The 16926-nt window shown below is 40.5% G+C and overlaps 1 protein-coding gene across 10 annotated transcripts in view; it reads right to left on the bottom strand.

Annotated features, from left to right (window-relative positions):
• Window positions 1-7342: 7342 nt before the first annotated feature.
• Window positions 7343-16926, bottom strand: part of ABCC9 (ATP binding cassette subfamily C member 9) — a 73890-nt gene continuing 64306 nt past the window's right edge. For 7 of the 10 annotated variants that reach the window (XM_071733130.1, XM_071733133.1, XM_071733136.1 and 4 more), the window contains 7 exons: window positions 16173-16303; window positions 15447-15525; window positions 12290-12398; window positions 11950-12053; window positions 11123-11256; window positions 10745-10807; window positions 7343-9060 (listed from right to left, as the gene is read on the bottom strand). In XM_071733130.1, coding sequence (XP_071589231.1) covers window positions 8923-9060; window positions 10745-10807; window positions 11123-11256; window positions 11950-12053; window positions 12290-12398; window positions 15447-15525; window positions 16173-16303 — 758 coding nt within the window. In that variant the 3' untranslated portion in view covers window positions 7343-8922. Of the gene's footprint in view, window positions 9061-9871; window positions 10052-10744; window positions 10808-11122; window positions 11257-11949; window positions 12054-12289; window positions 12399-14914; window positions 14948-15446; window positions 15526-16172; window positions 16304-16926 lie in introns of those variants that run through there. The other 3 variants (XM_071733131.1, XM_071733135.1, XM_071733139.1) reach the window with 2 other exon arrangements.

The raw sequence follows: 16926 nt of genomic DNA, 5'->3' as shown, positions 1-16926 counted from the left end.
CCTGGCTCATTTGTTTCATGTGGCTTGCAAAAGTGCATCTGACTTGGGTGGAACTACTGGAAATAATAATAGTTATAAATAACAGATACAATACCTATGAAAAAAAGTTCCTTTTCTTTTTCCCTTTTCATACTCTACTCCCCCTTCCTTTTCCTTATCCTCCCCCCTTCTTCCTTCTAGGTGCTATGAAGAATTTATTCATATTAAGGCTAGAAACCAGATTGATGTTCCCCAATGTGGCTGCTAGATGCATCTCAAAAAAAACCCCAAACACCTCCCTACTCCTCCTCCCCCCAAAAAACCAACAAAAACCAAAGCCAAAAAAGAATCTGGGAAATGCATGGAAACCTTTTTCATAAGATACTTAAATTATATTGTTTTGCCTCTGACACAAATTTACTCGTGTCACACACACAGTGGCTGGAACTGTGTGACACAAAGTTAATATGTGGACTGGCTTCTAGTTTGGCAAAATGGATAAAAAAAGAATCAAAATAATTTTTGAAGGCAGGTGGGAGCAAGGAACAAGCTGGTTCAGGTGGAACAGAAACTATTGGCAATGCTGGTACTGTCAGAGACCCCTGTGAGGTCTCAGTCCCATTTGTTCCTCACTAATTTGCTGGATATTTCCTCCCCTTTAATTGGGCACCATGCAGAGGCCAGATTTTTTTGTAGCTGAGATAGGATAAGGTCCCAGCAAACACATGTAGATATTCTTGGCACAACCCCAGCATGAATTAACAGAGGTTATAGTTTCCCCTCATCATTATACGTCAGAAGAGAAGTGCTCACAAAATCCCATCTTTCCATCTCTGCCTGTTCAGTACTTAAAGAGGTTCCTCCCCAGAGGAGAGGGTGCCTTCCTTCTCTCTTACACTTAAGATTAACTTGGAGGAAGCCTGCTGGGCCATGACCACTGGGATTTGAAGATGAGGAGCACCAAAAAGGACTCCTTCTTCCTGGTTTAACATTTTGATATGATTTTGAGCACAGCATCCACTTCCCCATGTATGAATATGCTCTGGAGAGTGACAGCTACTAAAAATGTTCCCCTCTGCTCTTTAAAATACTTGCTTGGCTGCTACATGTACGTTAAGTCTGAGATTTAAGTAATAGCTGGGAAAATCTCCCAAAATGTCTCCTAACATGTTTTTTAAGGAACATAGTGTCTGAGTGCTGTGAGCACAGCCTTTTCAGGCAAAAAAATTATCAGAATTGATGGCAGGTTTGGGTCTAGTTTTGTTACAGCCCATCATTCATCTTGTTTCTTGCTGTTTCATTTTCTCTCCACCCACAAGAGTTTCTCACATTAGGGTAAATATCACCTTACAATTACACCTATCTAAAAAGGGATTAAATAATGTGCTTAAACATGAATCTGAAATTTCCACATTATAGCTGTGTCCAGCCCTTTCAGAAAATCCTGCTTTGTAATAAGTTTTGTTTGAAATTCTAATCTTAGCTTAGAGATAGGATGACTTTGCAGGCATCCAGGGATATCATGCACTCAGCACGAGGCTTCCACAAAGACGCAAAGCTGATAAGCCATATTCGGATAGCATGGATGAACTCTTCCCCAGCTGAACTGGCATCCATCAAACATGAAAGAGCAGAAACTGCAGACTAAGGCTGTCTGTTACCCTGAACCAGCTGCTTTCCCTCTTCTTTTCTTTTTTCCCTGTTTCATGCAAGAGCAGCAGCACAAAAATAGTCTTTATCATCTAAATACATAGAACTAGTGCCCCTCGTCCAATATTAAGTTGCATAGTGAAGTTTGTAGACGTTCTGTGGGTTTGCTGGCAGAAGGATTGTTTCCCATTGGAACTATCTGGTCTGGAAGTGATCCATCAGCCTTGTTTGACAAAATCTGGTACTCTGACTCCTCTGTGCATGTCAGGATACAGGGTGCAGGCCATCAACTCTCTGTAGAGCTAGCAATATGCTGGTGGTTCTGCAAGTCTGTGTTACGATACTTCCAGAGCTAACAAACAGGGTCTGGTTCATTTGTTGTTGGGAGTTTAGTATTCTCTGTCCCCCTGCATGTAGTCACCAGGTAGCAGATCAAATGTTATGCTGTGGCTTATCTCATGCAGTTCAGTGAGCTTATGGGCACTGCTGGCCATGGTGCAGGTGTCCCCTGCCTTTGTTTCTGTTCCCCAGATAACATAAGGAAGAAAGAGAGAGCCACACCATCTTGGCTGAACTGTCTTGACTGGCAGCAGCTACGTCCCCTAGAGTATGTCCTTAGGTCTCCAAACAGGTCTGAGTTTGGTTTGAACAGTGTTAGGCTGACTTCAGACTACCTTTGTTCACAGCTGGCTCCATGGGCTTGGTAGGTAATGATCCAGCCAAAGCTGGGTCCCTGGTGCTGCTTGAAATTCAACATGCACTGCTCTGGCCCCACTGGCACCCATGCTCTCTCTTAAGAAGTTCTTCTGTATTTCAAGGGCTCACCTGGTTCTGCAGAAGGTCATCACATGGGCCATCAGCATGCACCAGTGAGAGAGGGCATGGTGCTAGAGAAGTGGGTTCAGCTCTATCGTGTGAGAGAGCAGGCAAGGCACAACTTGGGCTGGGACTGTGGCCCCTGCACTGTCAACAGTGTGTGGGGAGAGAACCGAAAAGATTATCATAGCCAAAATCTTCTGATTTATGAAATCCATCATCTTTTAGCCTGTTTTCTTAACTCCATCGCTGCTCCAGGGACATGGATGAGCCAAGAAAGAAGTAGTTGAAAGAAATGCCTTGTGCTCCAGGATGTATCTTATACTCACTCTCTGCCATGTAGCCTCATTTCCCTTTAGAGACGACTATATCATATTAAATCCTTGCACAAAACCCAGCAAGATTTCTTGCAGCCCCACACTACTTATTGATCTCCCTATCTTTGTCTTAGTTTTAGCTGTGTGTTTGTTTCTTCCCAAATCTCATCTATAGTGCAAGCTGAAAACAAAAAACTGCCCTTTGCTGAGCCTCAGTGCTACAGAGACTCAGCCTATCACCATGCCTCTGATCAGGAATGCTGGCACTGCTTTTACACATCCATCTTGTAGGTCATAGTATATCTGACCAGCAAAGCTCAATAACCCTCTCATTTCCCAGTAGATATTAGGTCCCACATACTTCAGTTTAGCTGTGCTTTAGCTCAAAGTACAGAAATACTGTACTGTCACTGTACTGTCTGGGACTTACCTAAGTCTGTGCTAGAAGGTGAGATGGAATAGTCACAGTGGAACAGCCTTCTTCTGATACCTGATGCCTTGAGGCATATCTGTCATGCTAAGTGCCTCTTCCTGGAACAGGAGTTTCTTTTAAGGCTCTGGGAAGAGACCAGTTCAGGATTATTTTTTGTGTGTGCCCTGTGCTGTAATTCATGGAAAGGTCATAAATCACTTTTTAAGTAGGCTGAATGTGGTTGGAAAAAATCCCAAGCTGTATTGCTAGTTGGATGGGGTTTTCTTCCTTGTAGGTACTTTTGAGTTCTGTCTTGCTGGCTATTTCCCTGATCTGCTGATCAGGGAAAAACTGGCTGCTGATCCATCTGTCCATGATGATTTCCATTTCTGAGTTTATGGGACAGATCAACCTCTGAATAGGCTGAGTAGGCATGAACTCTTTACCTCCTCTAGCTGGTGGACACTTGAATGCTTCTCTTTCTTCTCTCAATGCTTATGATCCATCATCAGAGGCATCAAATGGTGTAAGTTCACTCACAGGTCAAGCCACAGTGTAGGAGGCCTTCCTATAAGCTCCTAAGCATCTGGACAAAGTGGCTTCCTCCAGCTAGGATCAACTGGTGGAAAGCTTCAATGCTGTTCTTCATATCACTAAGGCACCGGGAAAAAGGTAAATGAGGCTTTGACTCCTTAGCATCTTCCTTTTCTCCAAAGGTCTACCTATGGCAGACTACACTCAAAACAGCAGAGGTCTCCAAATATTTGATTTATTCTCAAGATCAGAAGAGTCTCAGAGCTTCCAATCAAAGCTTTACACAGAGCTTCGTTGGCTGTGCCACTTTCCCTGTTTTATTTAGCAGTGTAGCCTAAAAGTTGGTTTGGGAACAGGTGAAGCTGCCTCAGGTGACAAAGTGTTAGAGGCATAAAATCCCAGGAAACAGGAGAGGGAGTGTATTCCTGCTGCTGAGACAAATGATAGCTACCATTTCTCATATCTTCTTCTAGTGGCATCTGGAGCAACAAAGTCAGGTATTGAGGGTATTGAGGGCTTCTCATTCAATCTTATTCAAACTGTGCTTATTCCTCTTCTGTAGGAGGAGCCAGAAGCCTCAAGAGTAGTGTAATAGAATTTTGGCTCTAGCACATATGATAAAAACACATATAACCATTAAATAAGAACCTCTAATTTTCTGCTTTTTAAAGAATATGCTGCTTTGGGGCATTTGTAACAGTGAGACTAAAGGGTGGTAGTTCTGAATCATGTCATTCACATTAAGCTGCATTAGTTCCTTAGTTACATGGTTAAATATTTTATTGGACATTTAAGTGGTATTTATGGATATAAGCTGGTACAGCCAGAAAACACTGAAGTAACTTAAAAGAAGAGTTAAGAAATGTCATGAGAATAGCTATAAGACACTCTAATGGGCAGTGCTAGCTGGCACAGTTCACTACTTATTTATACCTTTTCTTGGAAGAGTGTATACCCTTGTGTTTATATATAAAATGGACTAACATACATAGATTGGAGTGAATGCCCTGGGCATCTTGCACCAAATAGATTTTAAAAAAAATCTCAGATGTGTGCACATATATATATATATATATGGTTATTCATAGGCTCTTTAGAATGTGTCTTATTATATTTGAGAAGCAGCTCCTGCCAGGAATGTCTGTTATTTTTCCATGCTTAGTGTCTAGCAGCAGACAGACACTATCAATGGTGAATAATTAATATTAGTAATTAGATTATGATTTTTCTATATATCACCCTTCTCTTGAAGGATTACATTTGGAAGCTTCCCAGAAATCCACAGCTTCATACAAGCCAATATTCTAAGCTGTTCTGTCAAAACAGTGTAAGTACATTGCTAATTTGTAAGTCAGAGAACTTCTGCCTCACAACAATTTTTTGATCGTTTGAAAACCTGATAATCTCTCCCCACAGTTCCACACAGAGATCAGTTCTGGTAGAGAAAAAGCAGAGCAGTTAGAAAAAAAAAAAAAAAACAACAACCAAAACATGGAAATGACTGGGATGTTTGCATAGCAATGAAAAATTTGATTTACAGTTTTGTTTTCAGACTCTTCAGTGCTTGCTTAGTTTTGCCTTTGAAAGGATATATTTCCAAAGAAATTTAGGAGCTGTTCACATTCCATCACTGAGATATCAGAGAATTTGCATGACATATTTTTATTTTAAATTAGCCTTCCAAAAGGTACTACGTGAAGATATAAAATAGTAAATGTGCAGAATTAATTTTTGCTTTTAAACATATTTTTGGGAGAATCATTACTCCAGAGAGATTTTAAAAAGAAGCACTGTGGTTGCACTAAATATTTTAGAACTGATTTACTGTCTGTCTCCCACTGGGGATGCTGGACCATAGTGCTCACTCAGTAAACATGCTCTGACTTCTGCCTCTACAGAATGAAAACAAAATAATGAAAATATGGCCCATGCCCACTGCTTTTTTTAAACCAGTAGCTGTTTTCCTCAAATGAAGTATACGTCCCTTTGTGAAAAATGCCTACATAACTTGTGTTTGATATATGTGTGATTTGGTGTAAAAGTGAATTTCCTTAGGCTTCTCATGGCACATTAGCAGATGGCATGTGAATGTATCTGAATCTATTCCTACAGAGAGCACGAAAGCCCAATGCTTTAGGAAGCAACAAGGGCACAACTCATTAACTCAAACAATCTATTATATGAGAAATATTTAACCCTAACCCTAACCAATGGCTGCCTAACTCTAACACTATTCCTGTGTGCATAGTTAAAAAGAAAAGTTTTTAAAAAACCCACGGCCAGGGTTTGCATTCAAAGCTCCTTTGTAAAAGGAAGAACTTAATAGTTCTAGTACATAATATTGTAACACTGAAAGCATGTTTAGTTAAATCTTGGACAAAAAACCCCACACAGTCCCAAAATATGAAGACACTAGAGTAAGTATCCCACTGAAGAGGAGGGCTGTTATGAAAGAAAGCTAGAGAAAGCCAGGACAGGGGAGAGGAGACTGAGTTCAGAGCTGTCAGAGAGGAAACAGAGCAGAGGGTGCAGAGCTAAATCAGGAAGGAGTGGGAGGCCACAGGCAGAATAAGGAGCACTCAGGGATACAAGCATGAGCCTCAAAGAGGGTATAAGATAACAAGATGAAGGAAAAATAGCAGGAAGGCTGTGTCAAGAAAACAAAGGTCTGACCAGCAGAAGTGGAGTGTGACAAGAGTCAAAGAAGCCAAATCTCCAGGCTGATGTTTGCTTTACCATGTATGTCCCACAGCCTAAGGAAACTGTTTCTAAAGGGGATGCTTTTCAACCTTTGCATGAAATTAAGAGAAATTTATTTCAAAGACTTCATCCTTGTTAGTAACAAAACAGCTGTGCAACTGTTGGGAACAGACTCCTCCATTAGATGAAAACACAAAAAAGCAAAGTTCAGCCTAAGCCCTTGGTGAGTATGTAACAGCACATGTACAGTGGCTATAATGCAAGGACATCTGGAGTGTCTTAGCAGCTGGTTTATGTTTGCTTTCTCTCATGGGTTTCATGTACATTGAATGGGATTCATTGCTTTAGGACTAAAACTGTGCTTTTAAACCTTCAAGACAGCTGAGGGACATTCTACAGCAACATCAAACACTTTGATCGTGGTTAATGTAATGCTAGGGCAAATATTCCCCCCACATTTTCATCAGAATGAAAAAAGCATGCTGGTAGTTTTTTCTCAGCCTACAACATAGTTTCTTTCCTATGTGTTTCAATGGCAGTGCCAAGTTCTGTTGCTCTGGAAGGATGGAGGAGCAAAGAAAGGTTTTTTCTTTTTGCTGTCATGGCTCTGAGACATATGTAAGGAGAAAAAATCACTAAATATTTGCCCTCTCAAGTGTTATAAAGCATCTGACACAATCTCAGGCTCAAGGCAGACACTTAATGTAGTGGGAACTGGCATCTCATTTAACTAGTTGGCACCACTTGAAATTAATTAGGATTGCAGCATCATCAAAGATATGCAGATAATCGAAGTTATGTGTACTTCATCTTCATACTGACTTAGCCTGACAGCAATGATGCCAATTAGTTTTTCACTGAAGATAATGGAATTAAATCAAGAATTATTTTGGCCCTTTGGCTATGAAATCTGTGTAACAACATGCACTTCTGCTGTAAACATCTGTTTTATTTTTTAAAATTTTCTTTGTATGACAAAGTTCAATACAGGGAATTAATACAGAAAAGAGCAAAACCTTTTCACAGCAGTAGACAGGGAAATCACAGAAGAACTTCCCTTCATAAAATGTTCATAAAATTATGATTTTTTTTTTTGTTTAATTGTGTCACACAGCTTTTATTTCCAATAGATAAGATGAAAAAAAAAAGATAAACCACAGTATCATTTCTGCACCACTACACTAAATGTAAACCCAATTTTAAGTCCTCCAACTTCTCCAAAACTCATAGCATATTTTTTTGCCAAGTACTGTGCTTTACATTCATTACATGAGAAACAGACTTAAGTGCACTTTGTGTTTTTCCTATATCTTATGACAATAGATGAAGAAGAATCATATTGTGAGGCTGCATACTTGTGAAGCTGATGTCTCAAGCTCTGTCCTTAGAAGTGTCTGTGAAACTCCTTCTGGAGGTTTAGTGCCCATTGGGCAGTTGTCATAGTTCAGAATCTAACTAAATGTGCAGGCAACCTTTTAAAAGCCATATGATGTGTATATATATACACATATATAATATTTCACCTAAATTCTTGAATACAGATGTAATTTGAAAATCATACTTACTTGGACTAGATCCAATTCAGAGATACACCAGAAATGGGTAAAGGAAAAGAAAGGTTGTCCCAGGATAAAAAATAATATGAAGGACTAAATACATACAAAAGAATTAATGGTGGGCTAATTACATGCTGGTTTGAGTAGAATATTTTAGTGGACATGTTTAAAAGATTGGCTAATATCAAGTGTATAAATTCAGATTAATTCTAATACAGACTCTTAGGTTACTGTACAAAATTCCTCTATAAGCCTATCAAAGCATGCATAATTTTATGATGATTTGCATTTTTTGTTGGAGAAAGTCTGCAGAAGAAGTATGAATTTAGGAGCTTACTGCAGGGATAAGCCACCATTGCACTGAAAATAGTACTATGGCAACTATAGTGTGCAAACTACAGGACATTTCTGATGAAATTCCTTTCCCTCACTCACTGCTTCTCCATTACAATTTGAAGAGCAAAGTCTGTGCCTTTGGAATTCAGGAGATTATCCAAAGTGTTATGGGTTTAGATTTGTTTTTGGTTTTGTTGTTGTTTTTTTTCCCCTCTGGAGACACAATGCTTCTGGGGATCTCTTGTTTCCTTGACAAACTGCACGATTCAGTTGCTGGTTCCAGCACAGCATATGCAGTTTGTGTGAGCATTGCATTCTTTTGCCCTCTATAAAAGAAAATAAAGTCACTGAAAAGTCTAAGGAAAAGGCCAAATTCCCAGGAAAGAAAAACTTCTGCCTCCACGTGTGCGTGTGTGTGTGTGTGTGTGAATTTTACAGCTTTTGAATGAAGTGATATTTTTATTGCTTTGAGGCATACATGTGTTGCAATAACTTTTATTAATTTGAAAGATGGAAGTGTGAAGAAAGAGGCTCCAAAAAAAAAAAAAAAAGAAAGAAAAGAAGAAAATATTTGCATTTAATTTGTTTAAAAATAAGCTGTTAAAATGCATCATGCAATTCTTCACATGTCAGCCCGGACAAATGAAGCAAAGATGCCATCTTCTTGAGAAAGCAGGTTCTCAGGTGTGTCATATTCTAAAATGTTCCCTCTCTTCATCACAATGACCAGGTCTGCAGTTAGGATGGTGTGAACCCGATGCTGCCGTGAAGAAAATAAAGCAAAAATTCTCATTATAATTCTCACTGCAGTGAGACCTCATGCAAGGCATACCAAGTTGGTGCAAGGCTATCCTTGTTTACAGTGGAATTTGGAGTAGGTCCTTATACTACATCTTCAATCTGAAGAGATCTCCAATTACTTCACAGCTTCTGGCACCAAGTCTGAAAATATTTATGTATGCACTTCACTTTTGGTCAGTTAATTGCCATTATGGACATCCCAGCTGTTGGAATAAATCCTATGGCATGGCTGAAATGTCTTCTTTAGGAAACATGGGTAAGAAACATCTTGGGTATGCCTGTGCTGTCAGATGGCTTAGCATCCTGCTCCACTCCTTGGTCTCTGTACCTCAACTGTCTGTTCTGCACTTTTGTCTGTCTGTCTATCTTAGGGCATTCCTGAGCTGTCTTCTTCTGCAAATCCATTAGCTTCCTCTGAGATTAAATTTGTTTGGGCTACAGGCAATAGTTTAGCCCTATAGGCAACAGGAATTAAATTATCTGTATGAATGAAGCCAGTCAAGTATAGACAGGACAAACTCTAAAAGTCTCATATTTCACCATACAGGCTGAAGGTCAGGGATTACTTTATGGGGTGGATTCTTTTGACATGATAGATTCCATGTCAGGTGCCTGTCTAAGCTTTAGTTGAATATGATTATCATACATAGTCATGAAATTCAGCAAACCCAGAAACGACCCAATAAACACCTTCTTGCACTGTCATCTCAGGAGTTGTGCAGTAGAAAGGAAGCAGGGTGAAAGGAAACTAAAGAGGTAAAAATAACTACCAAAGAGCCAGAAGTCTTGTGAACAGTGTGGACTGAGAGGGTCTACTTGTGAGTCTTCACCAAAGTGGTGAACAGGCCGTCCTCTTTGAGGAGTAAGTTTGAGGCAGTGTCACATTCAACTAGAAAACCCTCAGAAAGGACTAGGACAATATCAGCATCCAAGATGTGAGACACGCGATGCTGGAAAAGAGAAAAGAAAATTAGGTGTGTGAAGGAAGGATCAGCCATGACTGAAGAGAGGAAAGAACTGAAGCCAGCTCTGTGAGGACAGCTAAATATTGATTTGTGCCATTTTGCTTGAGACACCAGCTTTGGAAAGGCAAAGCAAAAGAAAAGTGAGATTCCAGTCAGAAGGACAAATTTGGATGGCAAGGAAAATTTAAATGGCAGGCAACTGAAGGAGAAGATGCTTATTGCAGCCCAACTTAAGAAACCACATCAACCACCTTTTGAAATCTCAGCTCCTCTAATAAATTCATGCCATGACTGTAGACCGTATGATGCATAGAGTTCAGACACAAATCTCAAATCTAGATTTTGACACAACTTTCAATAAAAGTTTAACCCATGGGTTCAGTTTTGGTTTCTTAGTGAGAGTGACTGCAAATTTTCTTGGAGATGGTGAAGTTCTCTGTATATCCTTCTCGCGATCCAAGTGGTTTAAATTGGCCCATTGCAAGATAGCATTCACTGCAAAATTTCAGGTTGATTGTATGAGTCTTGACTAGTTCTAGTGTCTGGGAATACTCTGACCTTGTGTTTTAGTTTTATTTAGTTATGTTTCTAATTTTATATAGTAATTGTTAACTGGTCAAAGGCAAGATTAACTGCCTGAGGCATGAGGAAAGAGCATCTGCTGGCATTGGTACTCACCGCTATTGTTACAACTGTGCGGTCTGCAAAGGCAGTCATCACAACTTTCTGCAAAATGTTTTCCTATCAAAGGAAAAGGCTTACTTCAGTTACTTCATCCTTTTATGTGTCTTCAAGCACATAAGAGAGGATTATATTCCATACTATCTCTGATCTGCGCACAGGGATTTTCTAAACCATTTCATCTTTTTTTCCACCCACCGTCGGTATCAAACCCCACACCACACCAACAGAACCCGCTGAAAGTAAACACAAGAGGAGAGAAAAAAAAGCTGACAGTTTTCTCTGCTGAAGAGGTCTCATGGCTGACATTTAGGGAAGGTGGTGCTTCCTCTCCTGGTAAATCCATGTATCTATGATGCTGATGGCTATACTCACTGTGGCCATGTCAATAGATGCTGTGGCTTCATCCATGATGAGAATGCTGCTCTTGCGGACAAAGGCTCGGGCCAGACAGAAGAGCTGCCTTTGTCCTACACTGAAGTTCTCACCTCCTTCTGTGACCATTGCATCTGTAACAAAACCAGTTACTTTGTGTGTGGCACCACTGAAATGCTGTATATGCATAGTGTCAGGGCCCAGTGATTTTGAGTGGGCACCATCAAAGCTCCGCTTGTGGACCATTCCAAGCAAAATCCCTGTAAAAACCAATAAGCATAATCCTGACTGAATGCTGTGGAATGGAATGATACCAAGAAAAGTGAGCACAGCCTCATGGGAAAGGAGCAATATATCATTAGGCAAACAGTTGGCACATATAGTTAGCAAATATGGTATGCAGGATAATATCCTTAGTAATATGAAAACACTTAATATGGAAGGAAATATTCAAGTTTCTTTCATGAACCAGATCTGGAATGATAAAAGAAAATGCTTTGTCAGTGTTCTAGACATGAACTACAGCTCTGCTGGCAGAGCCAGCTTCTGCTGAAGAAATAGAGATAAAGCTTCTTTTTAACTTCTCGCTGTCTAGTCCCCCACTATGAAGCTGAGGTACTTCAGGAGTTTTTCTGCAAAGAGTGCAAAACCAGATTACTCTTCAGTTTCTAAGTAAGAATACTCTTTCTAGCATGGAGACAGAATATTCATTAGGTGCCTGTCAGCTCCTACATGATGGTTTAGAGTGACAGATCCCACGTATCTGTTTACATGCATGCATAGTTTCATTGCTGTTATATGTTCCCAGAGACTTGACTTAGACATACCAAGGCCTCCTGGCAATGACTTGACCATGTTCTTCAACTGAGCAATCTCCAGAGCTTCCCAGAGTCTATCATCTGTGCACTTGCATTCTGGATCCAAATTAAAGCTACAAAGAAAATGGCAGCAAGAGTCTCATTACTGCAATTACCGCTCATTCAGGTCTTCTGCAAAAGAACATTTTGGCATTGTGCATGTGACTTTACTTCCCTTAGACAGACTGTGTAGATAAGCTGGGATGAACTAGGACGGTTCCTTCCCTTTTTAATCCTTTCCTGTCCCCCTGTGCCCATTGCAAACACACCCTGCAATGCTGCTTGTCACCCCCTGATGGCATTCACCTACCGGATGGAGCCACTGAATAATATGGGATCCTGGAGAATAATGGAGAGTCGGGAACGGAGCGTATGAAGAGGCAATTTGCTGATGTCTATTCCATCAATCACTATCCTTCCTGTTTAAAACAACACGCAGAAGACATGTGAGGGGACTGCACAAAGCATGTGAGCTGTGGGGAGCACTCAGAAAGATAAAAGCAGATGGTTTGGGCTGGACTCCAGAGGGTGAGGCTGTGTGTCTCTGCAACCTCTCAGCACTGTCACATAAACATGGGGAAGGTAAGAGTACATAGTAATGCCAGCCAGAGGGAACCCAGCTTCTTAGTGACACTGTTGACTTGCTTTCCTTTTTTTTCCCCCCTCACTTTCCCTTAAAGGAAATCCATGGCTTCCATGCTATGTGATTAATGATAGCACCAGAAGGATAATTTATTATGGGACAACCTGAGCTTTGCAGTCAAATATAGTGAGAACAAGAGCTACTTCTGTAACTAGCCACAGCCAGGCCTTTCTCTGTTCCCTTTAATAGCTGTGGAAGATACCTAATTTGAGATGGTGCACAATTTCTTTTGCATGCCTTAATAAATTTTCTCTCATTAATTCACCTTGTCTTCTGATAACCCTCATGAATGTATCTGCAATTCATAAATCAGGATAAAAAACTATCCTTCAAACTCTAGAAGGAATGAGGTAGGTTTTAAACAGAGGCAGATCAGAAAAAAAAACAAAAAACAAACAAAAAAACCCAAAAACAAACAAACAAACAAACAAACAAAAAAAAAAAAAGAAAAAAGAAAGAAAGAAAGAAAAAGAAAGGGAAAAAGAAAAAAAGGTTTTTCTACTGCAAAGCAGTTTCATTTGAGTATTTGGTTGTGAATTAGCCACATACTGGTCTGCTAATGTAAGATTACTGGAAGCAGTCACATAAATCACTCTTAACATAGTAGGTCATTCCCTGAGAACACGTTGCTGCAACAGCTGGGATACTTGGTAAAATAAGAGGATTTTTTATTTTCTAGTCACTACTTCAAGTCAATGAGCATATGGATCTCATCTGAAAATCTGATTTATGTTGTGCTGACTGCTGACATTCAGGCAAGGGAGATGGGGGAAACGTACAAGAGTAAAAGAGGGTGAGAAGGGCAGAAAAATCTTTTCCCTTGAATCCTAAAACAAAAGTCAGGAACTACTGACCCTACTAATTTTCCTGGATGCACAAACTTCCTCCGGGTTGTCGGGAAGGGATGGGTCGGGGCAAACCCAATGAGGGTACAGTAAGGAGTATTTTTATCAGGCTCACTTGTGCAGTTTCCCTGTGGGTTACTTCACTGGGCAGCTGCACTTCTCTCTGGGAAGTATCTAACATTAAGTTCATCAGTTCCATCTCCCAGCAGTGAGAACCTAACCAGGAACTGGCAAATATGTGGGTAGTCAGAGCTGTGCATGTATCCCTTTTCCATCATTTCCAGTTGTTGTGATGCTGCATTTTATAGGTTACTCTGTGTGGGCCTACTCCAATGAGAGACTTGATCCCCAGCTAGCTGGACTACCAATAGTCTTATGTTTTTATTAGATGGCCAGAGGAACCAAGATTTCATCTGTAAGGTGCAAAGTTGAATTTTTTTCAAACTTGGAGAATGCCTAAATCAGGTCATAAGATTTCATCATGAAACAACAGTGGCTGCATAAACTTGAGCAATTCTTTCTCTTCTCAACTGAGGACATGAGAGGGTTATCAGAAGATGAGGTGAACTAATGGAAAAAAAAAATTATTATGGCATGCCATTGGAATAGGGTAATCCTTTTTAGATAGAAGTCAGGGTGTTCAGGGAAAAAAATAAAGAGCAGATGAGGAGGCCTAAGGGAAAACGTAAATTAGAGAGGAGCTCAGAAACCAGGAGAGTAATGAGGGGCAGCCAAGCAAGAGAGAAGAGAAATGAAAAGTAGTTTGAGTGGCTTGGGGTGTGGGGGGGGAAGAAAAGGGAAACACTGAAGAACAAAGAAGCAAGAGTAGGGGAACAAAATGGAACACATACAAATTTTAAAAAATAACAGACATAAGGTACCAAGATGGACAAAATGGATGAAATCCTGGCTCTTTAAAAATGACTCTTTATGTAACTTTTGTTAGAGCCAGGACTCCATGCAGAAGTGGACCAGCATAGAGGCCAAATATAGGTCTAGCAGAGAGAGAAAGATGTGCACAAAGGATAAACAGAGCTTGAGTAGAAAAAACTTAGGCATTCCCACTGGGAAAGTCAGGGATACAGGAGGAATAGACAAACAAAAGGTACAGAAAGAATACTAAAATAGAAGGAAACTTAAAGTTACCATAAACATAATTATTGTTTGCATTATTTATATAGCCAGGAACCCTGGTCATTAATCAGAAACCTGTTACCATAGAAACATAGGCACAGAACAACAACAAAAGCAGTATTAACTGCATTAAATTTACTTATCCTCCCATATCCTACTGAGGTTTCCCTAGCAAACATTTCACACACAATGACGAATTAGAATAAAGGAAATCTTTGAAGCAAAAAAGATGACTTCCCTGTGGGTTTCCATATTCCCAGGACAGTACACACATAAAGGTATTATAAAAGACAGTGTGGATATTGCTACATACCAGTTCATGCCAATTAGCTGGGAGAGTGAAATGCTGCAGGAGTAAAAACATAGCAAAATGTTTCCAGAACCTTAAGGCAGTTTCTAATGTAGTTGTGGGAAACCACAATAAAAAATTAATATCAAGGGAATGGACTGAGGTCTAATTTGTATTGTGTTAATATTTTGTCAGCTATAGTAAGTTAATGCAGTTATTCTTTAGGGAGAAATTTAGAGGCTCCAGAGAGCTTCATATTCTTTCTTCCTATATATATATATCTGTAAAAAGGCATATTGCTTTGTCAGAGCATATGCAAAATGAAATGTATAAAAAAAAAATTAGAAGTCTAATCTGTGCTTAACATTTCCTGGAAGAACCAAGCACTATTCACAATGGGACACTTTGCACTTTGAAGGATCAGGCATAAGAACGCCAGTTCTAACCAAGGATCCTCTGAGGCAGAATATAAACTATCAAAAAGTCTCCTTGCTTCTTCTGAAGAAATAAGAGGGGAGCAGGTCAGGAGTGACAACCTATGCCAGTGAAAACTAACCATCAAATATGTCCACCATTCTGAAGAATGCCAAAGACAAGGATGACTTGCCACTGCCAGTACGACCACAGATCCCAACCTGCAAAAGAAATCATGATGTTACTTAGGGCAGGAAGTTGTAGATCAGACTTGCAGTCACAGAATCACAGAATCATCCAGGTTGGAAAGGACCTCTGAGATTATCAAGTCCAGCCCTTGATCCATGACCGTTGTGGTTACCAGACCATGGCACTGAGTGCCACATTCAGTCTCTTTTTAAAAACCTTCAGGAACAGAGAATCCACCACCTCCCTGAGCAGCCCATTCCAATGCCTGATCACCCTCTCTGTAAAGAATTTTTTCCTAATATCCAATCTAAACCTCCCCTGACAGAGCTGAAGTCCATGCCCTTTTGTCTTACTGGTAGCTGCTTGGGAGAAGAGACCAACCCCCCTGGCTCCAACCTCCTTTCAGGGAGTTGTAGAGAGTGATGAGGTCTCCCCTGAGCCTCCTCTTCTCCAGACTGAACACCCCCAGCTCCCTCAGCCCTTCCTCATAGGACTTCCGCTGGATCCCTTCACAGCCTCCTTGCTCATTGACCCATGCCCAGGGACCACAGAGAGGACTAAATAATTCCTCTGTCACTGCTAATTGTTGTGACTCTCTTCTGCCACCCTAGAAAAGGATAGACACTAAGGAAGGATCTGCTTCAGAGGGAGGATGATAGGCAATTGCTAGACATGATACCTTTTGTCCTGGTTTGATATATGCCTTAACATGCTTAAGAACAGGCTTCAGGTTGTTCTCATACCGGACACACAAATTTTCAATCTTGATTTCCCCTTCTTGGGGCCAGTCTTTTGGGACTTGAGAGGGATCTGAAATAGTTAACAGTAAAACAAACCAAAATTAATGCTATCACAGGATCACCTTTCATGACATTTCTCTTTCCCCTCTCTCCTGCCTGGGCACCTTCCTGAAACCACTTGAGAAATGGAATCCCAGTTCCCTGTTGAAGGAGATCTGGGGACTTCCTGATGGGCATATTAGCACTTAGCTTCCAGATCTTGACACATATGATGAGAGGGCAGATGCTAAAGTGGCTCTTGGCAATGAAACAGGGAAAAGCCAAACAAGCAGACAAGTATGTAGAGTCAGAGCAGTGTTAACATGTTCTTCGGTCAATAACTGGCACGGGAAGGGCAGTCCAAGGAAGGATGGTGTTACTGCTGTACAACATGAGCTGTTGACATTATCACAGTTCATAATTCACCCTGGTTTGCAAATGCACAGGCAAGTTTTGTCTCCACACTGAAGGACTTGGATTTCTGACCTGCAGTCATTTTGGTCTTGCACTTCTAAAATACCAGTAAAAAATTATTTGAAATGTGGAGTACAAACAGCAAAGTGCAGTTCAGGAAAGAGTTGCTGAGAACTTTTTGCCAGTATGCCCCTTCCCTGTAGACCCTATTTACTTGCAACGCATGTGACTTGTAGTGTA

The sequence above is a fragment of the Heliangelus exortis genome, chromosome 1, assembly GCF_036169615.1.
Source record: "Heliangelus exortis chromosome 1, bHelExo1.hap1, whole genome shotgun sequence".
In the NCBI taxonomy this organism is placed as follows: Eukaryota; Metazoa; Chordata; class Aves; order Apodiformes; family Trochilidae; genus Heliangelus; species Heliangelus exortis.
Note: the sequence above shows the minus strand (reverse complement) of the source record. Positions and strands in the feature narration are given on the sequence as shown.